This window comes from Erinaceus europaeus, chromosome X (assembly GCF_950295315.1).
Source record: "Erinaceus europaeus chromosome X, mEriEur2.1, whole genome shotgun sequence".
NCBI lineage: Eukaryota > Metazoa > Chordata > Mammalia > Eulipotyphla > Erinaceidae > Erinaceus > Erinaceus europaeus.
Window position 1 is genome coordinate 1139999 of NC_080185.1, and position 14269 is coordinate 1154267.

Sequence of the window (14269 nt, forward strand, 5' to 3'; positions counted from 1 at the left end):
CAGAGCTCAGACAGCCAGGGCGGTGGAGAAAGGGCAGCGGTGGGCACAAGCAGCCCCCCCCCACGCGCACGCGCACACACCACGCGCAGTGAACTGCTAGAGGAGCTCTGTGCCCGTGCAGGCGAGCTGCAGAGGCGGGAGCAGAGGATGGTGGCCTGGCTGAACAGCAGCCTCAGCTCTGAGTTCCTCATCCTGGGCTTTGGGGACCTGGCTGAGCTGCAGTTCTTGTTCTTCGGGCTCTTCCTGCTCATGCACCTCGTCACCCTAGCGGGCCACTCGAGCATCGTGCTCATCACACTGGTGGACTCCTGCCTGCAGACGCCCATGTACTTCTTCCTGCGCAACCTGTCTGCCATTGAGATCGGCTACATCCTCGTTATCGTGCCCAACATGCTAGCCCACTTCCTGTGGCCGCCCCAGCACATACCCCTCCTGGGCTGTGCCCTGCAGATGCACCTGTTCATCGCACTGGGTGGCGCCGAGTGCTTCCTGCTGGCCGTCATGGCCTACGACCGCTTCGTGGCCATCTGCCAGCCCCTGCGCTACCCGCTCATAGTCACCAGGGCGCTGTGCCTGCAGCTGCTGGCGCTGGCATGCGTCAGCGGCTTCACACTCTCGCTCACACTCACGACGCTCATCTTCCTGTTGCCCTTCTGCGGCTCGCGCGAGATCAACCATTTCTTCTGCGACATCCCTGCCGTGCTCTTCCTGGCCTGCTCTGACACGCGTGCCAACGAGGTGGCCGTCTTCCTCGTGTGCCTGCTCATCCTGCTCCTGCCCTTCCTGCTTATTCTGCTCTCCTACGCTCACATCGTGGCCGCCGTGCTGCGCATCCACTCGGCCGAGGGCCGCAGCAAGGCCTTCTCCACCTGTGCCGGCCACCTGCTCGTGTCGCTGCTGCACTACGGCTGCGCCATCTTCATCTACATCCGCCCCAAGTCCTGCTACACCCCTGAGCAGGACAAGATCGTGTCCCTCATCTACACCAACGTGACCCCTATGCTCTACCCCATGATCTACAGTCTCCGGAACAAGGAAGTCAAGGGTGCCCTCAGGAGGCTCCTGAGGGGCCAAGACCACTCACACAGGCCCAAGGGCAAGTAAAGAGTGGTGGGGCTCACAGAACTCACCGTGCCCTACTGCCCCCTCCCTGGAGCCTCGCCATCCCCTTCCCATGCTCTGGGGTGAGGCAGTGTGTGTGTGTGTGTGTGTGTGTGTGTTGGGGGGGGTTGCTGTCCCTTGCTAGACAATGTCAACTGTCACTAAGATTCAGAGACTCTATGAGGAAGGAGGGCCTGTGACAACCTGGACCAAACAATGAGGCTGTAGGGACATCCCAGACAGCTAATCTTTTGCCCCAGAAAATGGCCTCCAGGCTGTCGTCTAACACCTCTTCCAATTACCAGCCATGGGGGTTCCTGCCCCTGAGCAGTCGGCTTCTCCACAGGAATATGCAGTGGGCAGAGAGCGAGACCTTCTGAGTCCTGCTAGGCTGGGACGACGTGAGGAAACGCAGGGTGCATGTGGCTCACCACTCACCCCACCTCTCCACTGAACCTCACGTGTGTGTGTGTGTGTGTGTGTGTGCGTATGCGTGTGCGCGCCCGAGTGCATTTCCCCACCACAGAGCTGAGAGGAGAAGTGTCCTCACATGGGTGGGTGCATGCACAAGGGAGCACCTTGCAGGTGGCAGGCACAGAGCAGTCTCCGAGGCAACACGCTTCACTGTTCTAAAGACAACTCATTTCAATGCCAGGGTCCAGAGTGATTCATCCTCAGGAAGGAAGGTAGGAAGAAAGGAAAGAAGGAAGGAAGGAGGGGGAAGTCACCGCTAGCTGTTCAGGGAAGGGGGGCCCTTGGAGGCACTGTAACACAGCCGGCCCGCTATGTCCATTGGCTGCTGCCCTATAGATCTGCTGTGGTGGCCAGCTGGTCCTCTGGACGGAGGCCTGCCTCTCCCTTCTTGCCAGCTCACCTGCAACAAGAGTCACCACCACAAGGGGGCGTTGCCGGTGGGGCAGCCTGCCTGCCAGGGCTGCACATGTGCATTGCTTGGCTCACTGTAGACACTGGGAGAAGCCACTGAGGAGCAGGGAGGAGTGAGGAGCAGGGTGAGGGGGTGGGGAGATGCGCCACAGACTCTGCCCGGGTCTCAAAGCTGCTCAGGCCCCGACGGCCAATGCACAGGCCAACACCATCCCACTGGGATCCAGGTGACCCTCACCAGGGACAAGGACACATCGCCATGAGGAAGAGCTCAGCTTGGAGGTCTGAGCCTGGTCTGGCACTCCTTTAGAGGACCTGCTTAGTGCAGTGTAGTCCCCACTGGTGGCACCCCAATCCTGCCCTGCTCCTTCCACCCCCCAACGAGGTGCCGAGCAGCTGGTTGAGGGCACTTGGCTGTCCAAGCCTTTGGGGACTGTGTGACTTGTCAATAAAACTGTGCCAGCACCCTCTGACTTGACTGAAAGTTCAATGGCCACCTGACTCTCCAGCCTCACCCAGGGACAATGCCCTGAAGCCAGCACCTTGGTGAACTCAGTGGCAGGACTTCAGTCATGGCATCCAGGCCACCTCGGCTTACAGTCAGTAAGGGCGAAAGCGAAGGGCCCTTCATTTGTGGGCACACATGTCCACACACATGCGCACACTCCCAGTCTTAGGGTGCAGTGATTCCCAGGCAGAGGGGATACAGGGGTCCCAGAGGAGGGAAAGGCCACAATAGGTGAGCCCTCTCTGCCCAGGGTCCCTGTGGGGGCAGGAAGGGAGCAGACAGATGGGGACGTCTGGAGGGGGGGACCTGTAGACAGGTGGTGACAACGCAGCGCCATGAAGAGACCCTGCTGGGGGGCCCAGAGGTGGGGCTCGCCTCCCCCTTAGGCAGAGGCCTCTGGAGAGGGCGGGCACCCAGGCCTCGGCCCCCAGTGAGGGGAGTGGAGGGGAGGGGGGGCTGGGCAGACGAGAGGAAGGCCAGGCCATGGTGGGGCGGTTGGGAAATAGCACTGCCGGCTTGGAGGGCTGGGGGCGTGGGGCAGGGGAAGTGGGGGCATTGGGCAAGGACTATGGGTGGAGGGTGTGAGCCCCACCCACCCCACTTCCTGAGAGCCAGGCTGGGGGTCGGGGCAAGAGGCAGGCTTGGCCCTGAGCACGCACGCATGTGCGAATGTGTATGTGTGTGTGTGTGTGTGTGTGTGTGTGTGTGTGTGTGTGTGTGTGACTGACTGTGAGTGTGTGACTGTGAATGTGTGTACATGTGTATGAGTGTGTGTGAATGAGTGTAAGTGTGTGTGTATGAGTGTAGGGCAGCCCAAAGGCACCAGTGGTGGGATTCCACGGTTCAGGACCACACACCTTAGGCAGGGAGCCTGGGTCCTTCCTAGGCACCCACTAACTCCCCACACACACCCCAGGTGGGCACCCTGAGTCCAGCCTGAGACCAGCTAAGTGCTGGGGACCTGGGGCCTAGGGCGGATGGGAGCTGGCTCTGGTGGGGAGACCGCAGGGGAAGTGGTTGGGCCGGGCACACCCCCGCCTGCAGCCACACCCAAGCCTCTTTCTGGGTCTCCTCCAGGGCTGGGGGCTGGGGGCTGGGGGATGGGGGCTGGGGGCAGATCTGAGCCCGGCCTGGGGAGCCCGCCCCTGGTGTCTGCAGAAAATACTTGTACTTGTGCAGGGAGCCAGCTTGGGGGTGGGGGCGGCCGCCCCCCAAATCATGTACAGCTGCCACCAGGCAGCACCTCAAGGGCCTGAGGGGCCCTCCAAGCAGGAGGCCTTCCCGTTCCAGGCTGGGGTCGGCCCAAGCAGGGGCTTTGGGATGGGGCGAGCAGAACGTGCAGAGACCAAAGGCAGGGGCCCTGCCAGGGTGGCCCACCTGCCCCACCCCCACATCCTGGTTCCTGTCTAGGGGCCACGGGGATGCCTGTGGAGACTCACGAGGGACCAGGCCAGGCCCTTCCCCACCCCAGGGTCAGGTTGGGTCTCCCTGGCCCCCAGGATTGCGGCACCCACTTCCATCACAGGAGAGGGATCCCCCACTCCAAGGGGGCCTCGAGGGAAGGGCCCAGGTCTGGAGGATGCCATGGGGCATAGGGCAGGGTAGGCAGGATGTGCCTGTTTGGGGATTGGCAGTGGGAGGGCAGGGGAGAGTGGGAGGCTTGGAGGACAGCGAGGCCCCATCGGCCACAAAGATACAGGCTGAGAAGTGCACCCCCGTGTGACTGCACTGCCCTTAACAGACAGGCTGTGGGCGAGTGACCCGAAGCACATCGAGGACGCATAGTGCGCTGAGGTCTCCCAGGACCAGGGCTTCATGAATCCCAAGACTTGAGGGAAGAACAGTGAGACCTTTGGGGGCCGTCGAGTTGGGGAGCACCAGCAGCTGGCGCCTCTCCCAGGCCCGGTCGCACTCTGTCCTGTCAGTGTGCTGACAGCCTCTGGCCCCTTGCAGTTGAGGCCTCTTCGACCTGGTGCAGGGCAGAGCCAGCAGGCAGTGTGTGTGTGGGGGGGGGTGGCGGGGTGTGCAGTAGGCCCCGCAAAGGACAGGAAGGTGGGCTCTCCCTGTGCACTGCTGATGAAAGGTCACGGGAGGTGGCTCTGGGGTGCCCAGACAGCATAAGTGCTCTGCTGCGTGGGGAGGGGGCCGGGAGGGATGGGGGTGCTCTTTGGAGGCAACTCAAAGTCACAGAGGCAAATGGTGCACAAGGCCAAGGTGCGCTCCCCCGCCCCCAGGCGCCCTACTTCAGAACCTCCACATAGCCCAGCCAGTAATTGCCCTCTGTGGGAAGGTGCCAATTAGCAGAACTCGCAGAGGGGCCCTCCTGTGACTGTGGCAGTTACTTACAGCTCAGCTTCTCTGGGACTCATTATAAGAGGTTCTCCACAACTACTGAAAACTTGCTCTGCTGCCTGTCAGCCAGCAGAGCCCTGCTGTCCAGAGAGCACAGCCAGTCTGGGGCAAGGTGGGGCGGGCAGCTATTCCCCATGGCTGAAGGAAGCCCCCCAACCCCCTCCGAGCTGAGGGAAGAAAGCTGGGCAGACTCCAGACACTGGCGCCCGCGGAGCTGGCCCCGGCTCTCACATGTGCCCCCACCTCCACACCCTAAGACGGCCTCCCACCTTAGGCGTGATGACGTCTCGGCCCTTGCTCCATGTGATGCTATTGCTCGGCACAGCCCAAGTTGCAGTGCGGGCCTTTCCAGCCTGCACTTGGCCGTCTGGAGAGTGCGGGCCATAGACTGGAAGCATGGATCTCAGGGGACATCCTGAGGTCCTGCAGAGTGGCTGTGGCGCTCTTCCTGGCCCAGGTGGGGACCCCAGGCTACGCTGGCCTGGCAGTCAGTCTGGCTCCACACTCAGGGTGGGAAAGGAGAGACTGGAAATAGTGGGATGGTGAAGGCTTGGGGTTCCAGGGAGGGTGGGGCCGGATCCCCCATCCCTCCCCAGGACGGGAGGAGGTCAGGGAGTTGGCAGTCAGGCCACTAGGGTGGCTATGCAGACAGCTGGGCTGGGGGCCCTGCTGGCCATGTAGACGCCAGGACGTGTGACCACTGAGTGTGAGGCTGCTCTTCCACTATTTCCTCTTTCTATTTTTATTGGATAAGACAGAGAAGTTGAGAAGAGAGGGGGAGATAGATAGATAGATAGATAGATAGAGAGAAACACCTGCAGACCTGCTTCACTGCTCATGAAGCGTCCTCCCTGCCGTCAGGGAGCGGGACCTGGAACCTGGGTCCTCTTACATGGTCACGTATGGGCTCAACCCACCTGGCTCCCATAGGAGCCACCTTGGGAACATGTCAGAGATACTGTTGCATATGCTGACAGGAAATAACCTTCTAGAATATTAATTATGACAATATGACAATCGTGTCATAATTAATATTAAGATGGTCACTATGCCTGCTGGGGACAGATGTGGGGAATCATGTAGTATCAGGAGGCAGAAGAAAAGCAGTGCGAGCTGGCACTAAGAGAGGAATTCAGTTGTGGATCTCGAGTAGGGGACAGATGTAGGGTCAGAGAGAGAACTCACCAGGAAAGGTGAACCTACCATTAGTGGAGTCCAGGTTCAAACCTTGGTACCACATGGACAGTGCTGCAGCACTGGAGAAAGCTCCACTACTGCAGTGTCTCTTCCTCATTCCCTCCGTGTGTGCGTGTACGCGCGCGTGTGTCTGAATGAAAAAGCAGCAAGGGCCTGGCAAAGGAAGGAAGGAAGAAAGGAGAGAAGAAGGGAGGGAGGCTCTGTTCCTGTGAATGCAGGTTTTCCCACCGTGTAACCCTGTGGGGACATGGCCACCACCAGAAGAGCAGCTCACCACTGGCAAGATCGTCAGGGAAGGAAATCTGCAGCCCCGCATTTCAGGAGCACACGGTTCAACGCTCTAATACACGATCTCCATCTCCCGGCTCCTCCTAGCGGCCTGGCGGGAACTGCATGTCAGGGGCCTGCAGGCCTGAGCTCCAGCCCAAGCTTCCTCTCAGCACATCAGGCCAAAAGGAAAAGGCCTCACCCCCACCCCCGCCCCCTTACTAGCCCATTCATGGCCTTGCTTTCCTGCCTTGACAGGGTCCCTCATCCGGCGGGATAGCAGTAGCTCACCTGAGAAGGCACCTGCTCTGCCATATATGCGGCCCAGGTTCAAGTCTAACCCCCCCACAGTGAGGGAAGAAGCATCACTGTTGTGTGTCTCTCCTTCTCTTCCTCTGTCTCTGTCTCTCTTTTAGCCCAGAGCAGTGAAACCCCAGTCATGTCAAACAATACACAGAAGCCCTCGCCCCACCCATGTGAAGTCTAGAAGTCTTGACAGCCCTTCCTATGCCATGTGAGCCATGCCCAGGGGCTGTGCCTGAAGGAGGCGGAGATGCTTGACGACAGAGAGACACAAACTCATGTGGCAGATAGCAACTGAGAAGCACATTAGGAATTAACTGGGAGGGGCTGGGCAGTGGCTACCTGGTTGAACACACACATTACCAAGGACTCGGGTTCAAGCCCCTGGTCCCCACTTGCAGGGGGAAGCTTCATGGACAGTGAAGCAGTACTACAGGTGTCTTTCTTGCTTCCTCTCTATCCCTCTCACTTCTCAATTTCTCTGTCCTATAAAATTAAATAAATGAATTAATAAAAATAAAATTTTAATTAGAAAAAAACTACTGATGGACAGGAGTAGGCAGCATAATGGTTCTGCAAACAGACTCTCATGCCTGAGACTCCAAAGTCCCAGGTTCAATCCCCCGCACCACCATAAGCCAGAGCTGAGCAGGGCTCTGGTAAAGAAAATAAAACACAACGCTCTGCTAGGAAGACTTGTGCTGAGCATGATGGTTTTCTTTTCCTATTTTATTACCTACATTTTGACAGAAACGACATAGAACATATTTGCTTCAGGGGTAGACTCCAGTGAGAAGTGGCCGCCCCACTAGGTGCCCCCCTTCCCCAGAGCCTTCCCCAACGCCCGCTTCACCTCCTTGTTCCGCATGCTGTAGATGATGGGGTTGAGCATGGGCGTGAGCACCACGTAGAGCACCGAGAGCACGCGGTCTCGCAAGCCAGAGTAGGCGGAGCTGGGCAGGATGTAGCAGAGGACCGAGGTGAGGTAGAAGATGCAGACCATGGTGAGGTGGGCACCACAGGTGGAGAAGGCTCTCCTCCGGCCCTCTGCCGAGCGGATCCGGAGCACGGCGGCCACAACGTGCACGTAAGAGATGAACACCAGGGTGCAGGGCGCCAGCGCCACCAGGAAGCTGAAGAAGAACAGGGCGAGCTCATTGGCGCGTGTGCTGGAGCAGGAGAGCTTGAGCAGTGGGGGGAGATCACAGAAGAAGTGGGTAATGAGGTGGGGCCCACAGAACTTGAGCAGAGCTGCCAGAATGGTGTGTGTGAGGGCATTGACCAGGGCGAGCAGGCAGGACAGGGATGCCAGCCCCACGCGTGTCCGGAGGCCCATGATGACGAGGTAGTGCAGCGGCTGGCAGATGGCAGCGTAGCGGTCGTAGGCCATGGCAGTGAGCAGGAAGCACTCCCAGGGCGCCAGGAAATGCAGAAAGAATATCTGGGTGAGGCAGGCCCAGTACGGAATGGTCCGAATGGGTGCCAGCAGGTGTGCCAACACCTGGGGCACCGTGTTGGAAATGTAGGCCGTGTCGAGCAGCGACAGGTTGGCCAAGAAGAAGTACATGGGCGTGTGGAGCCGAGAGTCTAGTACGATGAGGCTGGTGATGCCCAGGTTCCCTACTACAGCCACTATGTAGACACCCAGAAAGATGGCGAAGAGCACAAGCCTCAGCTCCTCTGTGTCAGCCAGCCCTTCCAGAAGAAACTGCGACACTACTGTCCCATTCCCTGGCTGCACGGAAGCAAGCACAGAAACCTGTGTGCGCACAGAGGGTGAGACGTCATCTCCAAGTAGGATTCATTCCCAGAACAATAGATCAGTTTCTTATCTGTCTGTCTGTCTGTCTATCTATCTGTCTATCTATCTATCTATCTATCTATCTATCTATCTATCTATCTATCCTCTCACCACCAGGGTTACCACTGGGGCTTAGTGCCAGCACTGCAAAGCCATTGCTCCCAATGGCCATTTTTTTTCCTTTTTCCCACTTTCTATTTTATTGAATAGCACAGAGAGAAATTGAGAGGAGAGGGTAGAGAGACAGAGAGACACCTACTTCACTGCTCACGAAGTGCCCCTGCCTCCCGCCCCTGCATGTGGGCAGCAGGGACTTGAACTGGAGTCTTTGAGAATGGTGATACATGCACTTAACCAGGTACACCATCTTTTGGCCCCCCCAGTTTTATGTTGTAAAAAAGCAGCCCGTGTCACTTGTCATGGAAATAAGAGGAAAGAAAACATGAACATTTCAGGGAGTTCAGAAAATCATTTGATAATATTTAACAGTCATCCTGATTAAAAAACCCACAGAGAGAGAACTAGGACTCGAAGAAAACTTTCCTCATCCAGTAAGGGGATCTAGTGCTAAAGCGAGCATGGCACTGAACGGTGAGGGGGATGCCCCTCTGAATTCGCGGACGGGGCACGGAGATTCACCATGCAGTCCATGCTATCCTGCTAGGCCTCGCAGTGCAACAGCCAGGAAGGAAGCACACAGACCACACAGAAGCCGGGGGAAGGGGGCAGAGTGATCCTTGTTCAGAGATGATATGGTTGTGATCATCATTTCCATTCATGGTACTACGCCAAAATATGCAGTGAATTTTACAAACTGTGAAAAATCTTTAGAATGAAAACTACAGATGATTGATGAGAGATATTAAAGAAAATATATATAAATGCAGAATGATATCATGTTAAAAGACTGAAAGACCAGGGGGCTGGGCAGTTGAGCGCACACATTATCATGTACAAGGACCCTGGTTCAAGCCCCTGCTCCCCACCTGCAGGAGAGATGATTCATGAGCAGTGAAGCAGGTCTGCTGGTGTCGCCCTGTCTATCCCCCTCCCTTCACAATGAGTGGTGATAATAAAAATAAGATCCACCTGGGAGTCAGGCGGTAGTGCAGCAGGTTAAGCGCACGTGGCGCAAAGCTCAAAGACCAGCGTAAGGATCCTGGTTCAAGCCCCCGGCTCTTCACCTGCAGGGGAGTCGTTTCACAGGCGGTGAAGCAGGTCTGCAGGTGTCTATCTTTCTCTCCCCTTCTCTGTCTTCCCTCCTCTCTCCATTTCTCTCTGTCCTAACAACGATGAAATCATCAACAACAACAATAATAACAACAACAGCAATAAAAAACAAGGGCAACAAGAGGGAAAATAAAAAATTAAAATCCATATACTACTCAGAGCCATATATAAATTTAATGCTATCCCCATCAAGATCCCAACCACATTTTTAGAAGAATAGAGCAAATGCTATAAATGTTTATCTGGAACCAGAAAAGACCTAGAATTGCCAAAACAATCTTGAGAAGAAAGAACAGAACTGAAGTCATCAGACTCTCAGATCTCAAATTGTATTGAGAGCCCAGAAATAAGGCCCCACACCTATGGATATCTAATCTTTGACAAAGGGGCTCAGACTATTACATGGGGAAAGCAGAGTCTCTTCAACAAATGGTGTTGGAAACAATGGGTTGAAACATGCAGAAGAATGAAACTGAATCACTGTATTCCACCGAATACAAAAGTAAATTCCAAGTGGATCAAGGACTTGGATGTTAGACCAGAAACTATCAGATACTTTGAGGAAAATATTGGCAGAACTTTTTTCCGCATAAATTTTAAAGACATTTTCAATGAAACGAACCCAATTACAAGGAAGACTAAGGCAAGTATAAACCTATGGGACTACATCAAATTAAAAAGCTTCTTCACAGCAAAAGAAACCACTACCCAAACCAAGAGACCCCTCACAGAATGGGAGAAGATCTTTACATGCCATACATCAGACAAGAGTTTAATAACCAACATATATAAAGAGCTTGCCAGACTCAACAACAAGACAACAAATAACCCCATCCAAAAATGGGGGGAGGACTTGGACAGAATATTCACCACAGAAGAGATCCAAAAGGTTGAGAAACACATGAAAAAATGCTCCAAGTCTCTCATTGTCAGATAAATGCAAATAAAGACAACAATGAGATACTGCTTCACTCCTGTGAGAATGTCATACATCAGAAAAGGTAACAGCAGCAAATGATGGAGAGGGTGTGGGGTCAAAGGAACCCTCCTACACTGCTGGTGGGAATGTCAATGGGTCCAACCTCTGTGGAGAACAGTCTGGAGAACTCTCAGAAGGCTAGAAATGGACCTACCCTATGACCCTGCAATTCCTCTCCTGGGGATAGATCCTAAGGAACCCAACACATCCATCCCAAAAGATCTGTGGACACATATGTTCTTGGCAGCACAATTTGTAATAGCCCAAACCTGGAAGCAACCCAGGTGTCCAACAACAGATGAGTGGCTGAGCAAGTTGTGGTATATATACACAATGGAATACTACTCAGCTGTAAAAAATGGTGACTTCATCATTTTCAGTCGATCTTGGATGGACCTTGAAAAAATCATGTTAAGTGAAATAAGTCAGAAACAGGAGGATGAATATGGGATGACCTCACTCTCAGGCAGAAGTTGAAAAACAAGATCAGAAAAGAAAACACAAGTAGAACCTGAAATGGAATTGGCATATTGCACCCAAGTAAAAGACTCTGGGGTGGGTGGGTGGGGAGAATACAGGTCCATGAAGGATTATAAATGACATAGTGGGGGTTGTATTGTTAAATGGGAAACTGGGGAATGTTATGCATGTACAAACTATTGTATTTACTGTTGAATGTAAAACATTAATTCCCCAATAAAGAAATAAATTAAAATAAAAATAAAAAAATAAAAGTTTCTGCACAGCAAAAGAAACCAATATCCAAAAGAAGAGACCCCTCACAGAATGGGAGAAGATGGGGGTCAGGCGGTGGCGCAAAGCACAAGGACCAGCGTAAGGATCCCAGTTCGAGCCCCCGGCTCCCCACCTGTGGGGGGGGGGGTTGCTTCATGAGTGGTGAAGCAGGTCTGCAGGTGCCTATCTTTCTCTCCCCCTCTCTGTCTTCCCCTCATCTCTCCATTTCTCTCTGTCCTGTCTAACAATGAATGGCATCAACGATGGTAATGATAATAACCACAACGAGGTTACAACAGCAAGGGCAACAAAGGGGGGGGGGGGAATGGCCTCCAGGAGCCGTGGATTCATGGTGCAGGCACCGGGCCCAGCAATAACCCTGGAGGAAAAAAAGAAGAAAGAAAAAAAAGAGGAATGGGAGAAGATCGTTACATGCCAAATATCAGTCAAGTGTTTAATAACCAAAATATACAAAGAGCTTACCAAACTCAGCAACAAGAAAACAAATAACCCCATCCAAAAATGGGGAGAGGACATGGACAGAATATTCACCACAGAAGAGATGCAAAAGGCCAAGAAACACATGAAAAAATGGTCCAAGTCTTTGATTGTCAGAGAAATGCAAATAAACTACAAAAATGAGATACAACTTTACTCCTGTGAGAATGTCATACATCAGAAAAGGGAACAGCAGCAAATGCTGGAGAGGGTGTGGGGTCAAAGGAACCCTCCTATACTGATGGTGGGAATGTCAATTGGTCCAGCCTCTGTGGAGAACAGTCTGGAGAACTCTCAGAAGGCTAGAAATGGACCTGCCCTATGGCCCTGCAATTCCTCTCCTGGGGATAGATCCTAAGGAACCCAATACAACAATCCAAAAATATTTGTGTTCACCTATGTTCATAACAGCACAATTTATAATAGCCAAAGCCTGGAAGCAACCCAGGTGTCCAACAACAGATAGTGGTTGAGCAAGTTGTGGTCTATATACACAATGGAATACTACTCAGTTATTAAAAATGGTGATTTCACCATTTTCGGCTCATCTTGGATGGAGCTTGAAGAAATTATGTGAAGTGAAATAAGTCAGAAACAGAAGGATGACTATGGGATGATCTCACTCTCAGGCAGAAGTTGAAAAACAAAATCAGAAGAGAAAACACAAGTAGAACCTGGACTGGAGTTGGTGTATTGCTCCAAAGTAAAAGGCTCTGGGGTGGGTGGGGGGAGAGTAGAGGTCCTGGAAAAGGATGACAGAGGACCTAGTGGGGGTTGTATTGTTATGTGGAAAACTGAGAAATGCTATGCATGTACAAACTATTGTATTTACTGTCAAATGTAAAGCATTAATCCCCCAATAAAGAAATTTTAAAAAATAAATACTGCTGGGAGTCAGGTGGTAGTGCAGCAGGTTAAGTGCACATGGCGAACAGGCATAAGGATCCCGGTTCGAGCCCCCGGGCCCCCACCTGCAGGGGAGTCACTTCACAAGTGGTGAAGCAGGTCTGCAGATGTCTTTCTCTCCCCCTCTCTGTCTTCCCCTCCTCTCTCCATTTCTCTCTGTCCTATCCAACAACAAACAACATCAGTAACAACAACAATAACTACAACAATAAAAACAACATGGGCAACAAAAGGGAATAAATAAATAAATAAATATAAAAAATACTGCTGTAACTAATCCACAAATGCAATAAAGCTACATAATCAGCATACAAAAAGCATTTACATTTTATACACTAATGGCATAGTATCTGAAAATAAAACTACCATATTCACAATAGATTCAAATATGAACTAAAAACCTGGGAACAAGTTGAAAGAAGGAAATGGAAACTAAACTACAAAGCTTGGTCTAAAGGGGAAGAAGGTTCAAACAAGTGGAAAGAGAGCCTGTCTCTGCAGAGTATAGTAGAAGTTCGTGAAGATGCCATACTAAGCAAGGTCACCTGCCAAAACCCCAGAAACACCTCACTGTTTTTTTTTGTTGTTTTTTTTTTTTGTTGTTTTTTTTAGTATATGTGCTGCCGAAGCGAGCACAACACCACTCTTTTAAACAGCTCTGGCCTGTGGTGAGGCTGGGGACTGAACCTGGGTCATCACAGCCTAATACACCGGAGTCTGTTTGCTTAATCACTCTGCTGTTTTGTTAGTTCTAAAGGAAATTTCTAAATTGTTCGAAATTAAACAGCACTCTTTGAACTAACAAATAAGTCAAAGAAGTCATAAAGAGATATGTTAGCAAATATTCCAGATGTCAGGTTGTGGACCACCTGGTTCCTATGTGCAAGGACCTGGGTCCAAGTCCCATGTCCCCACCTGCAGCGGGGAAGCATCACAATTGGAGAAACAGGACTGCAGGTCTCCATCTCTCTCTCTCTCTCTCTCTCTATCTATCTATCTATCTCTCTCTCTCCCCCCCCCACTCCCCCTCGATTTCTCTGTCTATATCTAAAACTAAATAAATAATATTTTTTTAAAACCTTCCAAAATGAATGAAAATTGAAAAAGCATTACTACACCTTGCATGTAGGGATGCATGTAGGAAAACTCAGAGACGATTTAGAAAGTTAGTGTGCATATTATAAAGAAAAGGACTGTGCAGGACACCAAAGTAAAAACCCTGGGGTGAGGGTGGATATTCAGCTTCCCGGGGCGGCAGGGGGTGAGTGGGATGGAACACAGTCTTTTGGTGGTGGGAATGGTGTTTATGTACACTCCTATTGATTTGTATTTGTATAAATCACTATTTAATTAATGTGAGAGGGGGAAAATTGATTGTAAGCCTCAAACATTTTAAAGCACAGACTGAGTCTTTTTAATACATAGGCTGAGTCTTTGATATGTTGACTCTCTCAAAAGCCTAGACCAGGTAGATCAGAAGCAACCGGTGGCACAGCTATATACAAAT

The 14269-nt window shown here is 52.3% G+C and overlaps 1 protein-coding gene across 1 annotated transcript; it reads right to left on the reverse strand.

The window, feature by feature from the left end:
* Window positions 1-7387: 7387 nt before the first annotated feature.
* LOC103127406 (olfactory receptor 3A3-like) lies at window positions 7388-8408 on the reverse strand (the record flags this gene model as incomplete). The annotated part of the gene is made up of 1 exon (XM_016194873.2): window positions 7388-8408. A coding segment is annotated over one exon (987 nt), but the record flags the coding sequence as incomplete, so codon positions are not given.
* Window positions 8409-14269: the final 5861 nt, after the last annotated feature.